The following is a 26,248-nucleotide window of genomic DNA, read 5'->3' on the forward strand; positions in this document are numbered from 1 at the left end:
GACATCAGTTGATAAAACGCAGTTTTATGATACTTATAACTTTAAAATGTATAAAAACACAATTTACACAGTTTTTTAAAAAGATGAATTTGTGAAAGTTTAAAGTAGAAAAAATATTTGAAAAGAGATTGTTAAACATTCATGAAATACAATAAAGAGTTTTGTCAAAAATATAGTAAAATAAATCCTTTTGTTATTGATAAATTGTCATTTTCATATTTTAAAGATGAGAATTACAACATTCATATAAAGCATGTAAACCTGTTTAGAGATAAAGGCACGATATAAATCAGTAGAAAAATATAGAAACAAGCAGAGAATCAATAAGACATTTCTTTGGTTCTGAATATTATCTGATATACAAAATGAAGTCAATAACTGAGGTTTATACATATAAATACATATGGAAGAGGCAGGAAAAGACAAAGTGATTAAATATGATATACAGTATATAAATATATATAAATATGAATCCTCTATAATATTACTAAGGACGTTCCTCTGACCGCAGATACAGAAAAACTGATCAGGTCATCAGAGACTAGTTATTGTTCACTAAACCTAGTAAGTATGCATCAGAGACTATAGTTATTGTGCACAAAAAGTAGTTAGTGTATCACAAACTAATTTGTATGCATCACAAACTAGTTAGTATGCATAATAAACTAGTTAGTATGCACAGCACACTAGTTAGTATGCATCACAGACGAGCTACAATGCATTAGAAATAGCAAGGATCAAAATCTACAAAGTAGGCACCAGTGGCTAGTTAGCATCCATAAGAACTAGTTAATATGCGTCAAAAACTACTAACTACTCATAAGAAACTAGTTAGTATGCACCATAAATGTGTTTGTATGTATAAAGACAAGTACATCAGAAACTAGTTATTGTGTGTAAGATATAGCTAGTGCGCACTGAAACTAGCAAGTCAGCTTTAGAAACTAGTTAAATCCAGTTATTACTTTATTCTAATAGCAGCAGATCAGAAACCAGCTGATGCATTTGAAGCTAACTTGTGTGCATTAAGAACTAACTATGACTAAACGTTAGAGTAACAACAGAATCATTACAAAGCAGCTGAAACATCAGCATGAATGAAGAGAAATGTGTTCAGATGTTCCTTTTCACCTCGGACCATAACGTCTTTTTGTCACTTTAAGAACTCGTTGAGAATCACAAGATCATTAGTAAAGTACAAGTTCTCCTTCTATTCATCCTTCAGCAGAGCTCCATTGATCCTCCACACACACACACACACACACACACACACACACACACACACACACACACACACACACACACACACACACACACACACACACACACACACACACACACACACACACACACACACACACACACACACACACACACACACTCTCTCTCTCTCAGGTGTTCAGTTTCTGGTTTTGGAACACAGGCGACTCAGCAGGATCTCAGAGTACACCTGGTTCACTGGTCCTCTCACGTGATAGGATGAAGTTTTAGGCCACGCCTCCTGGTCCGTGTCTGGCACAACTGATTGGCTACCTAGTTCAGGTCCAGTTCCGGTTGTGTTGGCTGTGGACGTTGTGTCGTCTGAGAGCCCGGAGGACCAGAACTTCTCCACCTGTTACAGCAGAAGAAGAGTCAGATGTTCTTTAACGAGGTTCATTGAGATTGAAGAGTTGTACTTTGATTCCTCTCATTATGTTTCTTATTTAAAGGATGACTAAACATTATTATCTGATATATCAAACTCTATCACCTCATGAAAGTGGCAGGCACATCGTCCCTGCAGGAACTCTTTGTACCGACCCATCGTGATGCTGAAGGTGTCAATCACCTCGTACCCATGATGCTTTGCTGCGGTGATGATGTTCTGGTTCTCTCTGTAGAGATCCTGGACCTCTTTCTGAAAGAACAGATCCATTGTAAGTCCTTCAGAGTACAGAAGAGCTTTTTTTAAAACGTGATGCCGGACAGGAAACGTGAACGTACCAGACTGAGAGACCGGATCCCATCGACAGGAAGATGGAACCCCATCCCCAAAGATTTCACCAGCACCAGGACGTCACTGAGGGACTCTCTGAGGAGGAGGAGGTGGTGTCATAGAAACCACAATCCTGACTTTGATAGCCCCATAACTTTAGCATCTGTACAGTCTACAGTACTGGACCAGTGGAGTTTCAGGGCTCCACCACACCCCGTAAAGGTCTAACAGGAGTTTTTACATGACAATCAGAACAGGAGTTCCACAGGGATCAGGTTTAGGTCCTCTGATTTTGAGCTTCTGCGTGGATGTGAACCTGTACGCTGATGATACTGTTGTTTACACATGAAACAGACAGCAAAGAAGGTCTAAAGAAAACGTGGTTCCTGGTTCATGATCCCAGGGTTCCCACTCTGTTCTGGAGCTCATCTTCAGTGATGATCTTGTTGGTAGAAAAGACACTAACATGTTCTCCTCAGTAGAAGTCTATGGCTAGAACTTATCTATGAAATTATCTCTTAAACTCATGTCGAAAATTTACAATAACACAATTTTTGGTGAAAATCTTCTTTTGCAAATAATCAGAAATAAAAGTACATTTTTAAATCGTACTTGAATGTAAGTTGTGACTGTTTTGGTTTCATTGGATGTGTCAGCTGCTCACCTGTTCAGCACCTCTCTGACTGTCCTCAGGTGATTGGTGTTGAGCCACTGGACTCCTCCCACCACCAGGACCGTCAGGTTAGAGTTCACCAGAGGTCGAGACCTTCAGGGAGAAAAGTCATCAGCAGGAGAACGTTGCATGTCCTCTGAGAACCTCTCCAGGTGTGTCCCCTCTCACCTGTCGATCAGCTGCAGCAGAGCCTGTCTGAAGGTGGGCCTCTGGTTCTTCTCCAACCAGAACTGAGGATAATACGAGTAGCTCACCAGAGTCTGGCCCCCGTTCAGGTTCCTGTAGACCAGCGTGTCGTGAGCCTTCCCCCAGTCCTCCAGACTGGAGTTCACCCGCTCCATCAGGAAGTACATCATCCCACGATTGGTTGAGTCGCCGATAAACAACACCTGAGGAGAGACGGGAGGATTCAGACTGCTGACCAGGTGTTGGACCACGTGTTGGATCAGGTGTTAGGCCACATAGTAGACCACATGTTGAAGCAGATGTTTCAATCAATCAGTGTTTGGTCTGAGCTGAACTCACCTTCCTGTCCGTCAGACAGTCCTGCAGAAGGGGGCGGTCCACCAACGGGTGATAACAGCTGTCTGGTTGCCAAGCAACCTCCCTCCAATCACACGTCCTGTTGTCAGAACAGCTGAGACACGGAACCACCCACCGACCTGAGACAGACAGACAGGTGAGACAGAGACAGAGTTAAATCCATCCAGTGTAACAAAGAAGAATGTGAATGTGTCATTGTGTCTTCACAGGTGACAGGAAGTGACATAAGACCTGGTACGTGTCCTGAGCTGCAGGTCTGAAGTGAACTCTGGGTCCTGATGAGAGGCTGGAGACCACAAGACCGACCAGGCTGGACCGGAAGACCACAATCCTGAAAGACACAGAGGACTCTTTAACATTATATACATATATATTAACAGGACATTTATACCATTTACTTATACTTATATACATACGTATACAAATATATATATATTTTCAGTCTCAATGTTTATTAAATGAAGCTGATTTCTTTGTTTTAACTTCTTTCTCTTCTTCTTCTTCTTCTCCTCTCCTTTAAATCAGGGGGCGGAGGGAGAGCTGATCGTTCATGTATGATAAGTTGATATTTTTCTGTTTGGATGAGTCGTTTTATTTTATTGATGTTTTGAATTGATGACGTGACAGTGATCTGGTGTCTCCTGGATCAATACACGGAAACCTGTAAATCAAAGCATTCTTCTTCTTCTTCTTCTTCTTCTCATTATTGACTTCTTTCTTCTTCTCTCCTTTAAATCAAAGCGTTCTTCATCTTCTTCTTATCTCCCTTAAATCAAAGAGTTCTTCTTCTTCTTCTTCTCTCCTTTAAATCAAAGCGTTCTTCTTCTTCTTCTTCTTCTTCTTCTTCTTCTTCTTCTCTCCCTTAAATCAAAGAGTTCTTCATCTTCTTCTTCTTCTTCTCTCCTTTAAATCAAAGCGTTCTTCTTCTTCTCTTGTTCCACAGATCTCTGGCCAGCGTCCTCCTCTCCTGGTCAGAGGTCAGAGGTAAAGTAAACCAGGACACCTCAGCTCGGGGCCCCGTGGGAGCCGCCGGGTCTGGACCCGACTTCAGAGGGGCCGTCACACACACACACACACACACACACTTCTTCTTCTGCAGGTTTCTTCACGGCGGCGTCACATTCTGCACGGCGGCGTCTCAGTTCACAACAAAGTGAGAGAAGAAAACTTAACAGGGATTTTCTTGTTCGTACCTGAGAGTCAGAGTCAGCTCTCAAACACCCGGGACGCTGCTCTGAGATCAGCACCGCTGGACCACCGCTGGACCACCGCTGGACCACCGCGGCACAACACAGAGCACCCACTGAGGACATTAAACGCACCGCCGCCGGCCTTCATCACACAGAGAGGACCTGAAGACCAGGACCAAGAGACCAAGACCTAGAGACCAAGACCTGAAGACCAAGACCTAGAGACCAAGACCGAGACCGAGATCAGGACCTAGAGACCAAGATCTAGAGACCAAGACCAAGACCTAGAGACATAGAGACCAAGACCAGGGCCTAGAGACCAAGACCTGAAGACCAAGACCTGAAGACCAACACCTAGAGACCAAGACCTAGAGACCAAGACCTGGAGACCAAGACCGAGATCTAGAGACTAAGACCAAGACCCAGAGACCAGGACCCAGAACTAAAGACCCAGAGACCAGGACCCAGAACTAAAGAACCAGAGACCAGGACCCAGAACTAAAGACCCAGAACTCAAGACCTCTTTGTGTGATGGATAAACGTGGTCATTGAATAGTGAACCCTGTTTATGTTTCAGAGGTTTGTTGTTGTGAATCAAAACAAAGAAATAATCCAGAATGAACTTTTTGTGATGAAATTACTTCAGATTTATATTTATAGTTTATTTCTGTTTTTCTCTCATTTAAATGTAACATTAATGTCTCAACGAGTCTTCACCTGCAGGTTAAAGAAATATGAATACAGTTAAATATGAATACAGTAAAATATGAATACAGTTAAATATGAATACTGTTAAATATGAATACTGTTAAATATGAATACTGTTAAATATGAATACTGTTAAATATGAATACTGTTAAATATGAATACAGTAAAATATGAATACAGTTAAATATGAATACAGTTAAATATTAATAAAGTGAAATATTAAATATTAAATAATAAAGATTAAAGATGACATTAAATAATAAAGACGATTAAAGAAGGGTTTGTTTACATTATATATATATAAATTGATGTAACTTAATTTTCATTATTCTAGTTTTTGGAATGATTTCACTTTTATAATGAAGATTAATATTTAAGTTGTGTAGCAGAATAATAATGAGACTTTATTCTGAATAAACTGTTTTTATGATGAATAGATAAATAGAAATAGAAATTAATTTAAAGGTGAACTTTGTTATATGAACATATTAAATAAACAAAATATTAAATATTGAGGTCGAAATGTTCATTTTGTTGTTTTAGGATCAGATTCATTTTGTTTTATGTTTACTTTAAATATATCAAGAGTAACTAATGCATTTTAAATTGTTATCTATTAATGATATATTTATTCATGAATATATAAATTATTCACAAAATAATGAGAGAAACAAACTTTGGTCAACAATAAAAACAACAGGAAGTATTTTGTAATTACAAACTTTAATTTAGAATAAATACATATTGAAGGGTGTCATAAAATCCAGAAACATATTCATATTATTATTATTATTATTATTATTATTATGTAGAAGTGAAGGATGATCTGGAGTTTTTACTTTTTCTCTTTCTGAGAAACTCGTTGATTTGTGTTTAATTTGAAAATGTCAGATCTGAAGTTTATGGTGATGACGAATTCATCTATAATATAATATAATTACTATTATTAATAATAATAATGATAATAACTTTTATGTTAAATTATTGGAACAGATATAAAACGTGAACGTTGTAACGTTTCAAGTCAAACAGAAGAACGTCGTGTTGAATGTTAAACGTAGATCTGATGTCACTGAGTCAGTGAAGATAATCTGGATCAACACGTCAGATTATTATGAAACATAATGAAACCTTCTACAGAACAACAACAACAAGGAATGACAAAGAAAACGTGACTGACGAGTTTTATTTTGAAGGTGAGAGGATGTTTTTCAGAGTAAAAGATTAAACTCTGAGTGTTACGCTGCCACCTGCTGGTTGAACTGCAGCTCTGATGAAGAGGAAGACAAAGGACACAGATGACGTCATACTGAAGAAGGTTTCAAACAGATGTGAAGTCCAGATGTTAGCCTTTACAGATTCAACTGGATTAATTAGGGTATTAATTTAAAAATATATATTTAGTTTATTTTCCTTTTTATTTATTTATTTAGTCTGCTGTTTTTTAAATATTTTTGTTGTTACATTTTTTATTTTGCCTACTTTTTGTATCTGTGTGTTTGGACGAATACAAATGTAAATATCTTTTTTTTAAATAAATGAAATAAAACTGGATTAATTAGGGTTCTAATAAAATGTTTACATTTTTATTCGATTTATTTTCCTTCTTTTTTATTGTTATTTGTTGTTTTTGCATAGTTTGTGTATATGTGTTTGTGTGTTTGGATGAAAACAAATCTAAAATAAAAAAATAAAACTGGATTAATTATGTAAAATGTTATGACATCACCGCTCGGCTCAGACAGCATAATTTAAATGATGAGTCATCGTTATTTATGACCTGACCACCTGACATCACATCCTGCCCCGCCCACAGCCCAGCAGCCAATAGGAGAGCGGCTGACCTACCTGCACGAAGCCGCAGGTCACGTGATCCCCGAACATCGGCAGACTGGGCCGGCTCTCCCGGTAGACGCGGACGGTGTAGATCGTCATGACGACAGGCTCCGGCTCGCCGTCGTCGTCCGTCACCAGGATGCTGATCCGGCTGTTGCCGAGGCCGACCGGGTAGTTTGCCATCCTGGAGACGAAGAGAGACGTTTTATCTTCATCATCAACAACTTTGAGTCAAACGTAAAGAAATGAGACGAAGAACCTGAACTCAATACTCTGAGCTGTGAGGTCAAGAGTCAGGAGTCAAGAGTCAAGAGTCAAGAGTCAAGAGTCGGTGTTCAGGAGTCAGGAGTCAAGAGTCAAGAGTCAGTGTTCAAGAGTCAAGAGTCAGTGTTCAGGAGTCAGGAGTCAAGAGTCAGTGTTCAAGAGTCAAGAGTCAAGAGTCAGTGTTCAGGAGTCAGTGTTCAAGAGTCAGTGTTCAAGAGGCAGTGTTCAAGAGGCAGTGTTCAAGAGTCAAGAGTCAGTGTTCAAGAGTCAGTGTGCAGGAGTCAAGAGTCAAAAGTCAGTGTTCAGGAGTCAAGAGTCAGGAGTCAAGAGTCAGTGTTCAAGAGTCAAGAGTCAAGAGTCAGTGTTCAGGAGTCAAGAGTCAGGAGTAAAGAGTCAGGAGTCAAGAGTCAGTGTTCAGGAGTCAAGAGTCCGGAGTCAAGAGTCAAGAGTCAGTGTTCAGGAGTCAAGAGTCAGGAGTCAAGAGTCAGTGTTCAAGAGTCAAGAGTCAAGAGTCAGTGTTCAGGAGTCAGTGTTCAGGAGTCAAGAGTCAAGAGTCAGTGTTCAGTAGTCAGGAGTCAGTGTTCAGGAGTCAGTGTTCAGGAGTCAGGAGTCAGTGTTCAGGAGTCAGTGTTCAGGAGTCAGGAGTCAGTGTTCAGGAGTCAGGAGTCCAGAGTCAAGAGTCAGTGTTCAGTAGTCAGTAGTCAGTGTTCAGGAGTCAGTGTTCAGGAGTCAGGAGTCAGTGTTCAGGAGTCAGGAGTCTAGGGTCTGGAGTCAGGAGTCCAGAGTCAGTGTTCAGGAGTCAGGAGTCAGTGTTCAGGAGTCAGTGTTCAGGAGTCTAGGGTCTGGAGTCAGGATCAGGGTCAGAGGTCCTGGTCTCACCTGGGTCCTCGGTGCTCGTCCAGGTGGACCCGACAGGCTGAGCTGACGGGCTGTGGGCGGATCCTAACCATCACCGTGTCAAAGGTCACCTCGGCCCGGTACTCCTTCACCCGGGGGCTGAAGGGGGGGGTCAGGGTGAGGGGGGGGTCGCTGTAGATCTGTCTGAGGAGGGGGTCCACACAGGGACCTGAATCACACAGAGACCTCACACTGTCAACATGGCCCCAAGGCATTATGGGAATGTAGTTCTTATAAAAGCTTCATATTATTCACTCTACCTTCAGACAAGTCTTGAGAAGAAGACAGAGCTGGCTCCTGATTGGTCCGTTCTTCTGACTCATCGGTTCTGCAGGAAACATCATCATCACCACCATCATCACCACCATCACCACCATTATCATCATCACCACCATCACCACCATTATCATCATCACCACCATCACCACCATCATCATCACCATCACCATTATCATCATCATCACCACCATCACCATCACCACCATCATCATCACCATCACCATCATCATTATCATCACCATCAATATCATCATCACCACCATCACCATCATCACCACCACCACCATCATCACCACCATCATTATCATCATCACCATCACCATCATCACCACCATCATCATCATCATCATCATCACCATCATCATTATCATCACCACCATCACCACCATCATCATCATCATCACCATCATCATCATCATCACCACCATCACCACCATCATTATCATCATCGCCACCATCACCATCATCATCACTACCACCATCATTATCATCATCACCACCATCACCATCATCACCACCATCACCATCATCATCACCATCACCACCATCACCATCATCACCACCATCATCACCACCATCATTATCATCATCACCACCATCACCACCACCATCATTATCATCATCACCACCATCACCATCATCACCACCATCATGATCATCATCACCACCATCACCACCATCATCATCATCACCACCATCACCATCATCATCATCATCATCATCACCACCATCATCATCATCATCACCATCATCACCACCATCATCACCACCATCATCATCATCACCACCATCATCACCACCATCATCACCACCATCATCATCACCACCATCACCACCATCATCACCACCATCACCACCATCACCATCATCACCATCATCATTACCATCACCATCATCACCACCATTATCATCATCACCACCACCATCATCACCATCACCACCATCATCACCACCATCATCATCACCATCATCACCATCATCATTACCATCACCATCACCACCATCACTATCATCACCACCACCACCATCATCACCACCATCATCATCACTATCACCACCATCATCACCATCACCATCACCACCATCATCATCACCATCATCATCATCACCATCATCATCATCATCACGACCATCACCACCATCATCACCATCACCACCATCATCATCACCATCATCATCACTATCACCACCATCACCACCATCATCATCACCATCATCATCATCACCATCACCACCATCACTATCATCACCACCACCACCATCATCACCACCATCATCATCACTATCACCACCATCACCACCATCATCATCACCATCATCATCATCACCATCATCATCATCATCACGACCATCACCACCATCACCACCACCATCATCATCACCATCATCACCACCATCACCATCATCATTATCATCATCACCATCACCACCATCATCACCACCATCACCATCATCACCATCAGATTAACAGACTGATCTCCTCACATGTAGCGCTGGTTCCTCTGAAGCTCGTAGTATCGGCTGATCCGGATCAGAAGATCTGAGACCCTGAGAGGACCAGAAGAGGAGGAGGAGGAAGAGGGATACAGCTACAGAGAGAGAATAAAAAACATCAGACCAGGAGTGACATGGGACCAGTTTTATTCTCATTATTCATACATTTAAAATATGAAATTATATATATATATATATATATATATATATATATATATATATATATATATATATATATATATATAGTATACAGTATATGTGTTTTGTTTATTACCAGCTGAAAAGCTGAAGGCGTCTTCATCTGCCGCTGAAACTGAAGCAGAAGAAGAAACTCATCCTCTGACAAACAGACGCCGTCTGTCTGTCTACAGCCACCGTACTGAGAGAGACAGACAGAGACAGACAGAGACATAGAGAGACAGGGAGAGAGAGAGAGAGAAACAGAAAGAGAGAGAGAGAGACAGACAGAGAGACAGACAGAGAGACAGACAGAGAGAGACAGGGAGAGAGAGAGACAGACAGAGAGACAGAGAGAGAGACAGAAAGAGATATATATAGAGAGAGAGACAGACAGAGAGACAGAGAGACACAAAAGAAGATTTAAAAACATTTTCCAGACTTTACTATAAAATCATTATTATTTGTATAATGAAGTAAAAATACTTTACTGGTGAAAATAAATATCTAAAATCACAAACTAAAATTTAATATTTAAACATAAAAGTCTATTCTTCTTCATTAAACGCTGTCTCACCTGTCTCACCTCCGTCTGTGTCTCTGAGGACAGGAAGTGGAGCGTGTCCTCCAGGATCAGGTCTTTGGTGATCTGTCCATCAAACGTGTCCCGGCTCAGAGAAGAAAACGTCAGATCGGTTTCTACCTGAAGGAGAGAAACATGTGAAGGGACGAGGACCTCTGGTGGACATTTAGAGTCATTGCACCTGAAGAACTGATCTGAGGACAGTTTGCTCTGTAAGACGGAGATAAGAAGGAAAGGGAAAGGTGAGAAGGAAAAAATGAGTCAAGAAAGCACAGGAGGAGGGAGGAATGGAAAGGAGGAGGTGAAGAAGGAAAGGAAAGAACTGGTGAAGGTAAAATACAATAAAAAGAGAGGATAAATAGGAAAGACCAGAAGCAGGTAGGAGAGAAGAGGACAAAGTAATGAAGGAAAGGAAACATGTGGTAGGAAAATGTTGAAGGGCCTTAAACCTGCATTCTCTCTCGATTCCTGCTGAATGTGTTTTCAAAATAAAAGAGACCCCTGTTCAATGTGTTTTCAAAATGAAAGAGACCCCTGTTCAATGTGTTTTCAAAATAAAAGAGACGCCTGTTCAATGTGTTTTCAAAATAAAAGAGACTCCTGATCAATGTGTTTTCAAAATAAAAGAGACTCCTGATCAATGTGTTTTCAAAATAAAAGAGACTCCTGATCATTGTGTTTTCAAAATAAAAGAGACTAATGATCAATGTGTTTTCAAAATAAAAGAGACCCCTGTTCAATGTGTTTTCAAAATAAAAGAGACTCCTGCTCAAAGTGTTTTCATATGCACATAAAGAGGCCGACAGATGTCTCTTACCTGGACTATGACAGGTGTGATGGAGCCACTGAAGAGCAGAGTGAAGGTCAGCAGCTGGTAACACAACACACACCTGAAACACACGATCAACAATCTATAATCCATAATCTATAATCACAAAACACACACCTGAAACACACCATCAATCATCAACAATCAATAATCTATAATCACACAACACACACCTGTAACACACCATCGATCATCAATAATCAATAATTTATAATCACACAACACACACCTGTAACACACCATCAATCATCAATAATCAATAATCAATAATCACACAACACACACCTGTAACACACCATCAATAATAAATAATCTATAATCACACACCTGTAACACACCATCAATAATCAATAATAAATAATCTATAATCACACAACACACACCTGTAACACACCATCAATAATCAATAATCTATAATCACACAACACACACCTGTAACACACATCAATAATCAATAATCTATAATCACACAACACACACCTGTAACACACCATCAATCATCAATAATCAATAATCACACAACACACACCTGTAACACACCATCAATAATCAATAATCTATAATCACACAACACACACCTGTAACACACCATCAATAATCAATAATCTATAATCACACAACACACACCTGTAACACACATCAATAATCAATAATCTATAATCACACAACACACACCTGTAACACACCATCAATAATCAATAATCTATAATCACACAACACACACCTGTAACACACCATCAATCATCAATAATCAAAAATCTATAATCACACAACACACACCTGTAACACACCATCAATAATCAATAATCTATAATCACATAACACACACCTGTAACACACATCAATAATCAATAATCTATAATCACACAACACACACCTGTAACACACATCAATAATCAATAATCTATAATCACACAACACACACCTGTAACACACCATCAATCATCAATAATCAAAAATCTATAATCACACAACACACACCTGTAACACACCATCAATAATCAATAATCTATAATCACACAACACACACCTGTAACACACATCAATAATCAATAATCTATAATCACATAACACACACCTGTAACACACATCAATAATAAATAATCTATAATCACACAACACACACCTGTAACACACCATCAATAATCAATAATCTATAATCACATAACACACACCTGTAACACACATCAATAATCAATAATCTATAATCACACAACACACACCTGTAACACACCATCAATAATCAATAATCTGTAATCACATAACACACACCTGTAACACACATCAATAATCAATAATCTATAATCACACAACACACACCTGTAACACACATCAATAATCTATAATCACATAACACACACCTGAAACACACGATCAACAATCTATAATCCATAATCTATAATCACAAAACACACACCTGTAACACACCATCGATCATCAATAATCAATAATCAATAATCACACAACACACACCTGTAACACACCATCGATCATCAATAATCAATAATCTATAATCACACAACACACACCTGTAACACACCATCAATCATCAATAATCAATAATCAATAATCACACAACACACACCTGTAACACACCATCGATCATCAATAATCAATAATCTATAATCACACAACACACACCTGTAACACACCATCAATCATCAATAATCAATAATCAATAATCACACAACACACACCTGTAACACACCATCAATAATAAATAATCTATAATCACACACCTGTAACACACCATCAATAATCAATAATAAATAATCTATAATCACACAACACACACCTGTAACACACCATCAATAATCAATAATCTATAATCACACAACACACACCTGTAACACACCATCAATCATCAATAATCTATAATCACACAACACACACCTGTAACACACCATCAATCATCAATAATCAATAATCACACAACACACACCTGTAACACACATCAATAATCAATAATCTATAATCACACAACACACACCTGTAACACACCATCAATCATCAATAATCAATAATCACACAACACACACCTGTAACACACCATCAATAATCAATAATCTATAATCACACAACACACACCTGTAACACACATCAATAATCAATAATCTATAATCACACAACACACACCTGTAACACACCATCAATAATCAATAATCTATAATCACACAACACACACCTGTAACACACCATCAATCATCAATAATCAAAAATCTATAATCACACAACACACACCATCAATAATCAATAATCTATAATCACATAACACACACCTGTAACACACCATCAATAATCAATAATCTATAATCACACAACACACACCTGTAACACACATCAATAATCTATAATCACATAACACACACCTGTAACACACATCAATAATAAATAATCTATAATCACACAACACACACCTGTAACACACCATCAATAATCAATAATCTATAATCACATAACACACACCTGTAACACACATCAATAATCAATAATCTATAATCACACAACACACACCTGTAACACACCATCAATAATCAATAATCTATAATCACATAACACACACCTGTAACACACATCAATAATCAATAATCTATAATCACACAACACACACCTGTAACACACATCAATAATCTATAATCACATAACACACACCTGTAACACACCATCGATCATCAATAATCAATAATCTATAATCACACAACACACACCTGTAACACACCATCAATCATCAATAATCAATAATCAATAATCACACAACACACCTGTAACACACCATCGATCATCAATAATCAATAATCTATAATCACACAACACACACCTGTAACACACCATCAATCATCAATAATCAATAATCAATAATCACACAACACACACCTGTAACACACCATCGATCATCAATAATCAATAATCTATAATCACACAACACACACCTGAAACACACCATCAATCATCAACAATCAATAATCTATAATCACACAACACACACCTGTAACACACCATCGATCATCAATAATCAATAATCTATAATCACACAACACACACCTGTAACACACATCAATAATCAATAATCTATAATCACACAACACACACCTGTAACACACCATCAATAATCAATAATCTATAATCACACAACACACACCTGTAACACACCATCAATCATCAATAATCAAAAATCTATAATCACACAACACACACCATCAATAATCAATAATCTATAATCACATAACACACACCTGTAACACACCATCAATAATCAATAATCTATAATCACACAACACACACCTGTAACACACATCAATAATCTATAATCACACAACACACACCTGTAACACACATCAATAATAAATAATCTATAATCACACAACACACACCTGTAACACACCATCAATAATCAATAATCTATAATCACATAACACACACCTGTAACACACATCAATAATCAATAATCTATAATCACACAACACACACCTGTAACACACCATCAATAATCAATAATCTATAATCACATAACACACACCTGTAACACACATCAATAATCAATAATCTATAATCACACAACACACACCTGTAACACACATCAATAATCTATAATCACATAACACACACCTGTAACACACCATCGATCATCAATAATCAATAATCTATAATCACACAACACACACCTGTAACACACCATCAATCATCAATAATCAATAATCAATAATCACACAACACACCTGTAACACACCATCGATCATCAATAATCAATAATCTATAATCACACAACACACACCTGTAACACACCATCAATCATCAATAATCAATAATCAATAATCACACAACACACACCTGTAACACACCATCGATCATCAATAATCAATAATCTATAATCACACAACACACACCTGAAACACACCATCAATCATCAACAATCAATAATCTATAATCACACAACACACACCTGTAACACACATCAATAATCTATAATCACATAACACACACCTGAAACACACGATCAACAATCTATAATCCATAATCTATAATCACAAAACACACACCTGTAACACACCATCGATCATCAATAATCAATAATCAATAATCACACAACACACACCTGTAACACACCATCGATCATCAATAATCAATAATCTATAATCACACAACACACACCTGTAACACACCATCAATCATCAATAATCAATAATCAATAATCACACAACACACACCTGTAACACACCATCGATCATCAATAATCAATAATCTATAATCACACAACACACACCTGTAACACACCATCAATCATCAATAATCAATAATCAATAATCACACAACACACACCTGTAACACACCATCAATCATCAATAATCAATAATCAATAATCACACAACACACACCTGTAACACACCATCAATAATAAATAATCTATAATCACACACCTGTAACACACCATCAATAATCAATAATAAATAATCTATAATCACACAACACACACCTGTAACACACCATCAATAATCAATAATCTATAATCACACAACACACACCTGTAACACACCATCAATCATCAATAATCTATAATCACACAACACACACCTGTAACACACCATCAATCATCAATAATCAATAATCACACAACACACACCTGTAACACACATCAATAATCAATAATCTATAATCACACAACACACACCTGTAACACACCATCAATCATCAATAATCAATAATCACACAACACACACCTGTAACACACCATCAATAATCAATAATCTATAATCACACAACACACACCTGTAACACACATCAATAATCAATAATCTATAATCACACAACACACACCTGTAACACACCATCAATAATCAATAATCTATAATCACACAACACACACCTGTAACACACCATCAATCATCAATAATCAAAAATCTATAATCACACAACACACACCATCAATAATCAATAATCTATAATCACATAACACACACCTGTAACACACCATCAATAATCAATAATCTATAATCACACAACACACACCTGTAACACACATCAATAATCTATAATCACATAACACACACCTGTAACACACATCAATAATAAATAATCTATAATCACACAACACACACCTGTAACACACCATCAATAATCAATAATCTATAATCACATAACACACACCTGTAACACACATCAATAATCAATAATCTATAATCACACAACACACACCTGTAACACACCATCAATAATCAATAATCTATAATCACATAACACACACCTGTAACACACATCAATAATCAATAATCTATAATCACACAACACACACCTGTAACACACATCAATAATCTATAATCACATAACACACACCTGTAACACACCATCGATCATCAATAATCAATAATCTATAATCACACAACACACACCTGTAACACACCATCAATCATCAATAATCAATAATCAATAATCACACAACACACCTGTAACACACCATCGATCATCAATAATCAATAATCTATAATCACACAACACACACCTGTAACACACCATCAATCATCAATAATCAATAATCAATAATCACACAACACACACCTGTAACACACCATCGATCATCAATAATCAATAATCTATAATCACACAACACACACCTGAAACACACCATCAATCATCAACAATCAATAATCTATAATCACACAACACACACCTGTAACACACCATCGATCATCAATAATCAATAATCTATAATCACACAACACACACCTGTAACACACCATCAATCATCAATAATCAATAATCAATAATCACACAACACACACCTGTAACACACCATCAATAATCAATAATAAATAATATATAATCACACAACACACACCTGTAACACACCATCAATAATCTATAATCACACAACACACACCTGTAACACACCATCAATAATCAATAATCTATAATCACACAACACACACCTGTAACACACATCAATAATAAATAACCTATAATCACACAACACACACCTGTAACACACCATCCATCATCAATAATCAATAATCACACAACACACACCTGTAACACACCATCAATAATCAATAATCACACAACACACACCTGTAACACACCATCAATCATCAATAATCAATAATCTATAATCACACAACACACACCTGTAACACACCATCAATCATCAATAATCAATAATCAATAATCACACAACACACACCTGTAACACACCATCAATAATCAATAATAAATAATATATAATCACACAACACACACCTGTAACACACCATCAATAATCTATAATCACACAACACACACCTGTAACACACCATCAATAATCAATAATCTATAGTCACACAACACACACCTGTAACACACATCAATAATAAATAATCTATAATCACACAACACACACCTGTAACACACCATCAATCATCAATAATCAATAATCACACAACACACACCTGTAACACACCATCAATAATCAATAATCACACAACACACACCTGTAACACACCATCAATAATCAATAATCTATAATCACACAACACACACCTGTAACACACATCAATAATCAATAATCTATAATCACATAACACACACCTGTAACACACATCAATAATCAATAATTTATAATCACACAACACACACCTGTAACACCATCAATAATCAATAATCTATAATCACACAACACACACCTGTAACACACCATCAATAATCAATAATCTATAATCACACAACACACACCTGTAACACACCATCAATAATCAATAATCAAAAATCTATAATCACACAACACACACCTGTAACACACCATCAATCATCAATAATCAAAAATCTATAATCACACAACACACACCTGTAACACACCATCAATAATCAATAATCTATAATCACATAACACACACCTGTAACACACCATCAATAATCAATAATCAAAAATCTATAATCACACAACACACACCTGTAACACACCATCAATCATCAATAATCAAAAATCTATAATCACACAACACACACCTGTAACACACCATCAATAATCAATAATCTATAATCACACAACACACACCTGTAACACACATCAATAATCAATAATCTATAATCACACAACACACACCTGTAACACACATCAATAATCAATAATCTATAATCACATAACACACACCTGTAACACACATCAATAATCAATAATCTATAATCACACAACACACACCTGTAACACACCATCAATAATCAATAATCTATAATCACATAACACACACCTGTAACACACATCAATAATCAATAATCAAAAATCACACAACACACACCTGTAACACACCATCAATAATCAATCTATAATCACACAACACACACCTGTAACACACATCAATAATCAATAATCTATAATCACATAACACACACCTGTAACACACCATCAATCATCAATAATCAATAATCAATAATCACACAACACACACCTGTAACACACCATCAATAATCAATAATCTATAATCACACAACACACACCTGTAACACACATCAATAATCAATAATCTATAATCACACAACACACACCTGTAACACACCATCAATCATCAATAATCAATAATCAATAATCACACAACACACACCTGTAACACACCATCAATAATCAATAATCTATAATCACACAACACACACCTGTAACACACCATCAATAATCAATAATCTATAATCACACAACACACACCTGTAACACACCATCAATAATCAATAATCTATAATCACACAACACACACCTATAACACACTATCAATCATCAATAATCAAAAATCTATAATCACACAACACACACCTGTAACACACCATCAATAATCAATAATCTATAATCACACAACACACACCTGTAACACACCATCAATCATCAATAATCAATAATCACACAACACACACCTGTAACACACCATCAATCATCAATAATCAATAATCTATAATCACACAACACACACCTGTAACACACCATCAATAATCAATAATCTATAATCACACAACACACACCTGTAACACACCATCAATAATCAATAATCTATAATCACACAACACACACCTGTAACACACCATCAATCATCAATAATCAATAATCTATAATCACACAACACACACCTGTAACACACCATCAATCATCAATAATCAAAAATCTATAATCACACAACACACACCTGTAACACACCATCAATCATCAATAATCAATAATCTATAATCACACAACACACACCTGTAACACACCATCAATCATCAATAATCAATAATCTATAATCACACAACACACCTGTAACACACCATCAATCATCAATAATCAATAATCTATAATCACACAACACACACCTGTAACACACCATCAATCATCAATAATCAATAATCTATAATCACACAACACACACCTGTAACACACCATCAATAATCAATAATCTATAATCACACAACACACACCTGTAACACACCATCAATAATCAATAATCTATAATCACACAACACACACCTGTAACACACCATCAATCATCAATAATCAAAAATCTATAATCACACAACACACACCTGTAACACACCATCAATAATCAATAATCTATAATCACACAACACACACCTGTAACACACCATCAATCATCAATAATCAATAATCTATAATCACACAACACACACCTGTAACACACCATCAATAATCAATAATCTATAATCACACAACACACACCTATAACACACCATCAATCATCAATAATCAAAAATCTATAATCACACAACACACACCTGTAACACACCATCAATAATCAATAATCTATAATCACACAACACACACCTGTAACACACCATCAATCATCAATAATCAATAATCACACAACACACACCTGTAACACACCATCAATAATCAATAATCTATAATCACACAACACACACCTGTAACACACCATCAATAATCAATAATCAATAATCTATAATCACACAACACACACCTGTAACACACCATCAATCATCAATAATCAAAAATCTATAATCACACAACACACACCTGTAACACACCATCAATCATCAATAATCAATAATCTATAATCACACAACACACACCTGTAACACACCATCAATCATCAATAATCAATAATCTATAATCACACAACACACACCTGTAACACACCATCAATCATCAATAATCAAAAATCTATAATCACACAACACACACCTGTAACACACCATCAATCATCAATAATCAATAATCTATAATCACACAACACACACCTGTAACACACCATCAATCATCAATAATCAATAATCTATAATCACACAACACACACCTGTAACACACCATCAATCATCAATAATCAATAATCTATAATCACACAACACACACCTGTAACACACCATCAATCATCAATAATCAATAATCTATAATCACACAACACACACCTGTAACACACCATCAATAATCAATAATCTATAATCACACAACACACACCTGTAACACACCATCAATAATCAATAATCTATAATCACACAACACACACCTGTAACACACCATCAATCATCAATAATCAATAATCTATAATCACACAACACACACCTGTAACACACCATCAATCATCAATAATCAAAAATCTATAATCACACAACACACACCTGTAACACACCATCAATAATCAATAATCTATAATCACACAACACACACCTGTAACACACCATCAATAATCAATAATCTATAATCACACAACACACACCTGTAACACACCATCAATCATCAATAATCAAAAATCTATAATCACACAACACACACCTGTAACACACCATCAATAATCAATAATCAATAATCACACAACACACACCTGTAACACACCATCAATAATCAATAATCTATAATCACACAACACACACCTGTAACACACCATCAATCATCAATAATCAATAATCACACAACACACACCTGTAACACACCATCAATAATCAATAATCTATAATCACACAACACACACCTGTAACACACCATCAATCATCAATAATCAATAATCTATAATCACACAACACACACCTGTAACACACCATCAATCATCAATAATCTATAATCACACAACACACACCTGTAACACACCATCAATCATCAATAATCAATAATCACACAACACACACCTGTAACACACCATCAATAATCAATAATCTATAATCACACAACACACACCTGTAACACACCATCAATCATCAATAATCTATAATCACACAACACACACCTGTAACACACCATCAATCATCAATAATCAATAATCACACAACACACACCTGTAACACACCATCAATAATCAATAATCTATAATCACACAACACACACCTGTAACACACCATCAATCATCAATAATCAAAAATCTATAATCACACAACACACACCTGTAACACACCATCAATAATCAAAAATCTATAATCACACAACACACACCTGTAACACACCATCAATAATCAATAATCTATAATCACACAACACACACCTGTAACACACCATCAATAATCAATAATCAATAATCACACAACACACACCTGTAACACACCATCAATCATCAATAATCTATAATCACACAACACACACCTGTAACACACCATCGATCATCAATAATCAATAATCTATAATCACGCAACACACACCTGTAACACACCATCAATCATCAATAATCACACAACACACACCTGTAACACACCATCGATCATCAATAATCAATAATCTATAATCACGCAACACACACCTGTAACACACCATCAATCATCAATAATCAATAATCTATAATCACACAACACACACCTGTAACACACCATCAATAATCAATAATCAATAATCTATAATCACACAACACACACCTGTAACACACCATCAATCATCAATAATCAATAATCTATAATCACACAACACACACCTGTAACACACCATCAATCATCAATAATCAATAATCTATAATCACACAACACACACCTGTAACACACCATCAATAATCAATAATCAATAATCTATAATCACACAACACACACCTGAAACACACCATCAATCATCAATAATCAATAATCTATAATCACACAACACACACCTGAAACACACCATCAATCATCAATAATCAATAATCTATAATCACACAACACACACCTGTAACACACCATCAATCATCAATAATCAATAATCTATAATCACACAACACACACCTGTAACACACCATCAATCATCAATAATCAATAATCTATAATCACACAACACACACCTGAAACACACCATCAATCATCAATAATCAATAATCCATAAAGTTTCTTGTTAGTTTGTTTACCTGCTGAGAGTTTCTTGCTTCTCATTGGTCGACAGGGCAGCCAATAACACGTCACCTATCACCTTCTTTATTTGCCCCAAGGCATCATGGGAAGTGGGCGGGCCCAGCCTCTGCAGCAGGAAGTTCCTGAGCTGAAGAGCAAAAAATATATGTATGTCATATAAAAAAACTACTTTTGACAAAAGAAAACCGTACAGGTGTTTCACCTTTATGGGCCGTCCCCGCTGCTCCTGATTGGTTGTCACCACGCTGATGTCATGCAGGAAGGAAGTCAGCGGCTTCACTGATGTCACCAGTACGTAAGTATTCACCATGGCAACCAGAGCAGGAGGCGGAGCTCCGGCAGGTGAGTGTCTGACAGAAGAAGAAGAAGAAGAAGAAATGGTAAACACACAGACAGGTGATCACACTGAAGCTCACCTGGTTGAAGCAATATTCTCACCTGTCGGCTCCCGCTGGGTCCTGAGGAACCTGAAGCTTCTGATTGGTCGATCCACAGGCATGTGGCATCATGGGTAATTCAGAACCTGAGACAGTGGAACAGAAACAGGAATGTGAGTCTTTGGGTACATCCCAAGTCTCTTAATTGCATCCCCGTTTGCGTCCACTTGGGTCCTTTCCTTGCGTCTTAGTCCCTCCCACCAGGGATGCATGGAGGAAACCATGCGAGGAGAGAGGAACGAGGAGATATGTTTTAGGAGACATGAGACGTCCTTTCCTCAGGTGCGTCACGTGAAGCGACGTCTGTTTCTGATGACGGAGGATCAGCTGATCACAGCTGGATCAGCTGTCAGTCGGCTTTAACAGCTGGAGAGACTTTTGATAAGTTAGTGTGTGTTCACATGATCACTGTACTTAATAACAGTAACTAATAATACTAATAACTAATAAAGACACACAGTAATCACCACTGTAGAGGTGTTTCTCTCTGTAGTCTGTGAACAAACTGTGTCCTGTGTTCTGTTTATAAGCTCTCGTGGTTCCTCGCTCATGGCTCCTCAAAGATCCCTCCTCCCTCCTCGCTCCTCGATCCTCAGAGCTAAATAAGAGCTTTGGGACGGCCGTCAATATGGCGGCACAGAAACAACTTCCGGTTCAAGCGAGGATCGAGGAGTGAGGAAACGACACTTAAGAGACTTGGGATGTACCCTTTGTCAGCTTCAAAATAAACTTTATTTAAAAATGATTTACACATAAAAGTCTCAGGTGAAGCTATCTTGAATGGCAGTGGGATTTTATTTTGAAAAAAGTAAATAACTTATCTGATTGGACGAGTAAGGATCATGTGTTTCACCTGGACAGGTAACATGTGAACTGTTTCCTGTGTGACTCACCTGGACAGGTAACATGTGAACTGTTTCCTGTGTGACTCACCTGGACAGGTAACATGTGAACTGTTTCCTGCGTGACTCACCTGTCAGGTGTGATTGACTGTAGAAGTGACACAACCCTTCGCCTGCATCAGAGAACGCCTCGATGATCCGGGGCAACAAGTTCACCTGAGGACACAGAGACACAGGTGAGTCTAGAAGAACTCAGGTGAAACCATGTGACTCTGATGGACCGGTGAGTCTCACCGTCTGATGATGCTGCAGGTGAGAGAAGGAGACTCTCCTGAGACAGCTTCTCTCTGAACTACTAAGACACACCAACAGGCTCCACCCCCTCACACCTGTAACAGAGAGACACAGACAGGAAGTGACACCTGTAAACATGGAGGGAAGTCTCTAACAACAGACTGATCATCATGATTACAAACCCTAAGAGAAGGAAGTTAAAGAAACATGTTGGACTGAAACATGATTAAAGTTGATGAACTATTCTTCATGTTGCTGTCGAGAAAAACCTGAATAAAGTTTAAATAAATAAAGAGCAGTAGGCAGAGAGAGAGAGAGAGGAAGCAGCCTGTCATAACAAACGTGTGACCAAATATGGGCACAGACAAAACATATGGAAGTGATTGTGGAGGAAACAGGAAGCCTGCTGCTGAGGTTTAACCAAACATTCCACTGTGTTCTCTGGAGAGACGTTCCTCCATAAAAACACAGACATGAGAGAGCAGCAACGCTACAGAGCAACGCTACAGAGCAACATTATAGAGTAACTTTATAGAGCAATGTATAAATAATAAGTACATAAAACCATATGGACTGAACCACATGATCACATGGTTCAGTCCACCACTGATGGACTGAACCATGTGAGTGAAGATCAGCTTGTCAGTCTGTGATTTATGAAGGTTATAAAAGTCTCTTTCTTCTTCTTCTTCTCCACCTGCTGGTAGAAACATCAGGCCCCGCCCCCCTCTGTGTACTCAGCTGTCAATCATCAGACACACCTGTTGTTTACGCTGTGACCTGGTCAGTAACTGAACAAACAGCTGACTCATCAACGATAGTGGATCCTCATCAAGGTCTGGACCACATGCTGGTCTGCTGAGCCCTGAAGCTCCGCTCCCACAAAACTACACCCAGTGTGAGGAAGATGACGGTGATGAAGGTTTGTCATAGTGACATCATAGTCACATGATTCTGTCACTTTAAAAAGTGCGTTTACGTTCTGACCTGCAGCTGCTCTGTTAGTGGGACAGGAAGTCTCCACCCAGCAGTAAACCACACACACCCACACACACACACACCACACCACACACACACACATACACACACACAGTTTGTTACCGTGGTCGGTTCGGAGGAGGCTGCTGGTCTCGGCGTATCTGGACAGCTGGACCTCGTAGTCCATCTGCTGCAGGACCTGCTGGTACAGCTGGACCTCAGGGTCAGAGACCAGATGGTGACCCGTCAGGACCACGGCCCGCCGGGGGGGCCTCTGAGACCAGACCTGGACCTGAGGGGGACAGAGGAAAACCTGATGCTCCAGACAAAACTCAAACCTCTTTTAGTCCAATAAACTGTTTTAGCTTAGCACAAAGACTTGAAGCAGGGGGAACTGTTAGCCTAGCTTAGCACAAAGACTGCAAGCAGAGGGAAACTGTTAGCCTAGCTTAGCACAGAGACTGTAAGCAGAGGGAAACTGTTAGCCTAACTTAACACAAAGCCTGGAAGCAGAGGAAACTGTTAGCCTAGCTTAGCACAAAGACTTGAAGCAGGGGGAATTGTTAGCCTAGCTTAGCACAACGACTTGAAGCAGGGGGAACTGTTAGCCTAGCTTAGCACAAAGACTGGAAGCAGGGGGAATTGTTAGCCTAGCTTAGCACAACGACTTGAAGCAGGGGGAACTGTTAGCCTAGCTTAGCACAAAGACTGGAAGCAGGGGGAAACTGTTAGCCTAGCTTAGCACAAAGACGTGAAGCAGGGAGAATTGTTAGCCTAGCTTAGCACAAAGACTGGAAGCAGGGGGAAACTGTTTAGCTTCATTAAAAACAGAAACAGGAGATGAAAGATTTCTCAACATGAAACTTGTTTTGTTGGTAAAATAAGGGAGGAGGAGCAGGAGGGTAATGTGTGTGTTGGATCTGGTTCAACAGTTTAACATGAAGAAACAGAAAGTTAAATGTTTTTCATTCTTTGATGGTTTGAGACTGGACT

At 38.0% G+C, this 26,248-nt stretch overlaps 1 protein-coding gene across 1 annotated transcript; it reads right to left on the bottom strand.

Moving 5' to 3' along the window:
* Positions 1 to 694: 694 nt before the first annotated feature.
* Positions 695 to 26,086, bottom strand: cped1 (cadherin-like and PC-esterase domain containing 1). The gene is made up of 20 exons (XM_076111270.1): positions 25,379 to 26,086; positions 24,278 to 24,372; positions 24,115 to 24,199; positions 23,143 to 23,227; positions 22,907 to 23,054; positions 22,701 to 22,831; positions 11,437 to 11,509; positions 10,614 to 10,739; positions 10,134 to 10,238; positions 9,851 to 9,954; positions 8,347 to 8,414; positions 8,069 to 8,255; positions 6,938 to 7,109; positions 3,423 to 3,522; positions 3,174 to 3,310; positions 2,817 to 3,037; positions 2,640 to 2,741; positions 1,984 to 2,071; positions 1,751 to 1,897; positions 695 to 1,612 (listed from the first exon to the last, which is right to left on the bottom strand). The coding sequence occupies exons 1-20, from the start codon at positions 25,440 to 25,442 to the stop codon at positions 1,400 to 1,402; spliced, it is 2,451 nt and encodes an 816-aa protein (XP_075967385.1). The 5' UTR covers positions 25,443 to 26,086; the 3' UTR covers positions 695 to 1,399.
* Between the last annotated feature and the right edge of the window lie 162 nt (positions 26,087 to 26,248).

Source organism: Anarhichas minor, unplaced genomic scaffold (assembly GCF_050575085.1).
Source record: "Anarhichas minor isolate MPS153535 unplaced genomic scaffold, ASM5057508v1 ptg000044l, whole genome shotgun sequence".
Lineage (NCBI taxonomy): Eukaryota > Metazoa > Chordata > Actinopteri > Perciformes > Anarhichadidae > Anarhichas > Anarhichas minor.

Bases quoted from the DNA above. Each gene is read 5' to 3' on its own strand.
- cped1 (XM_076111270.1), bottom strand. From the start codon at position 25,442: ATGGACTACGAGGTCCAGCTGTCCAGATACGCCGAGACCAGCAGCCTC. The intron at 11,510-22,700 runs GTAAACAAACTA...CGTGTGTTTCAG, and splicing joins AAGCAAGAAACTCTCAGCAG to GTGTGTGTTGTGTTACCAGC. The intron at 3,523-6,937 runs GTAGGTCAGCCG...TGTGTCTTTCAG, and splicing joins TGACCTGCGGCTTCGTGCAG to GATTGTGGTCTTCCGGTCCA.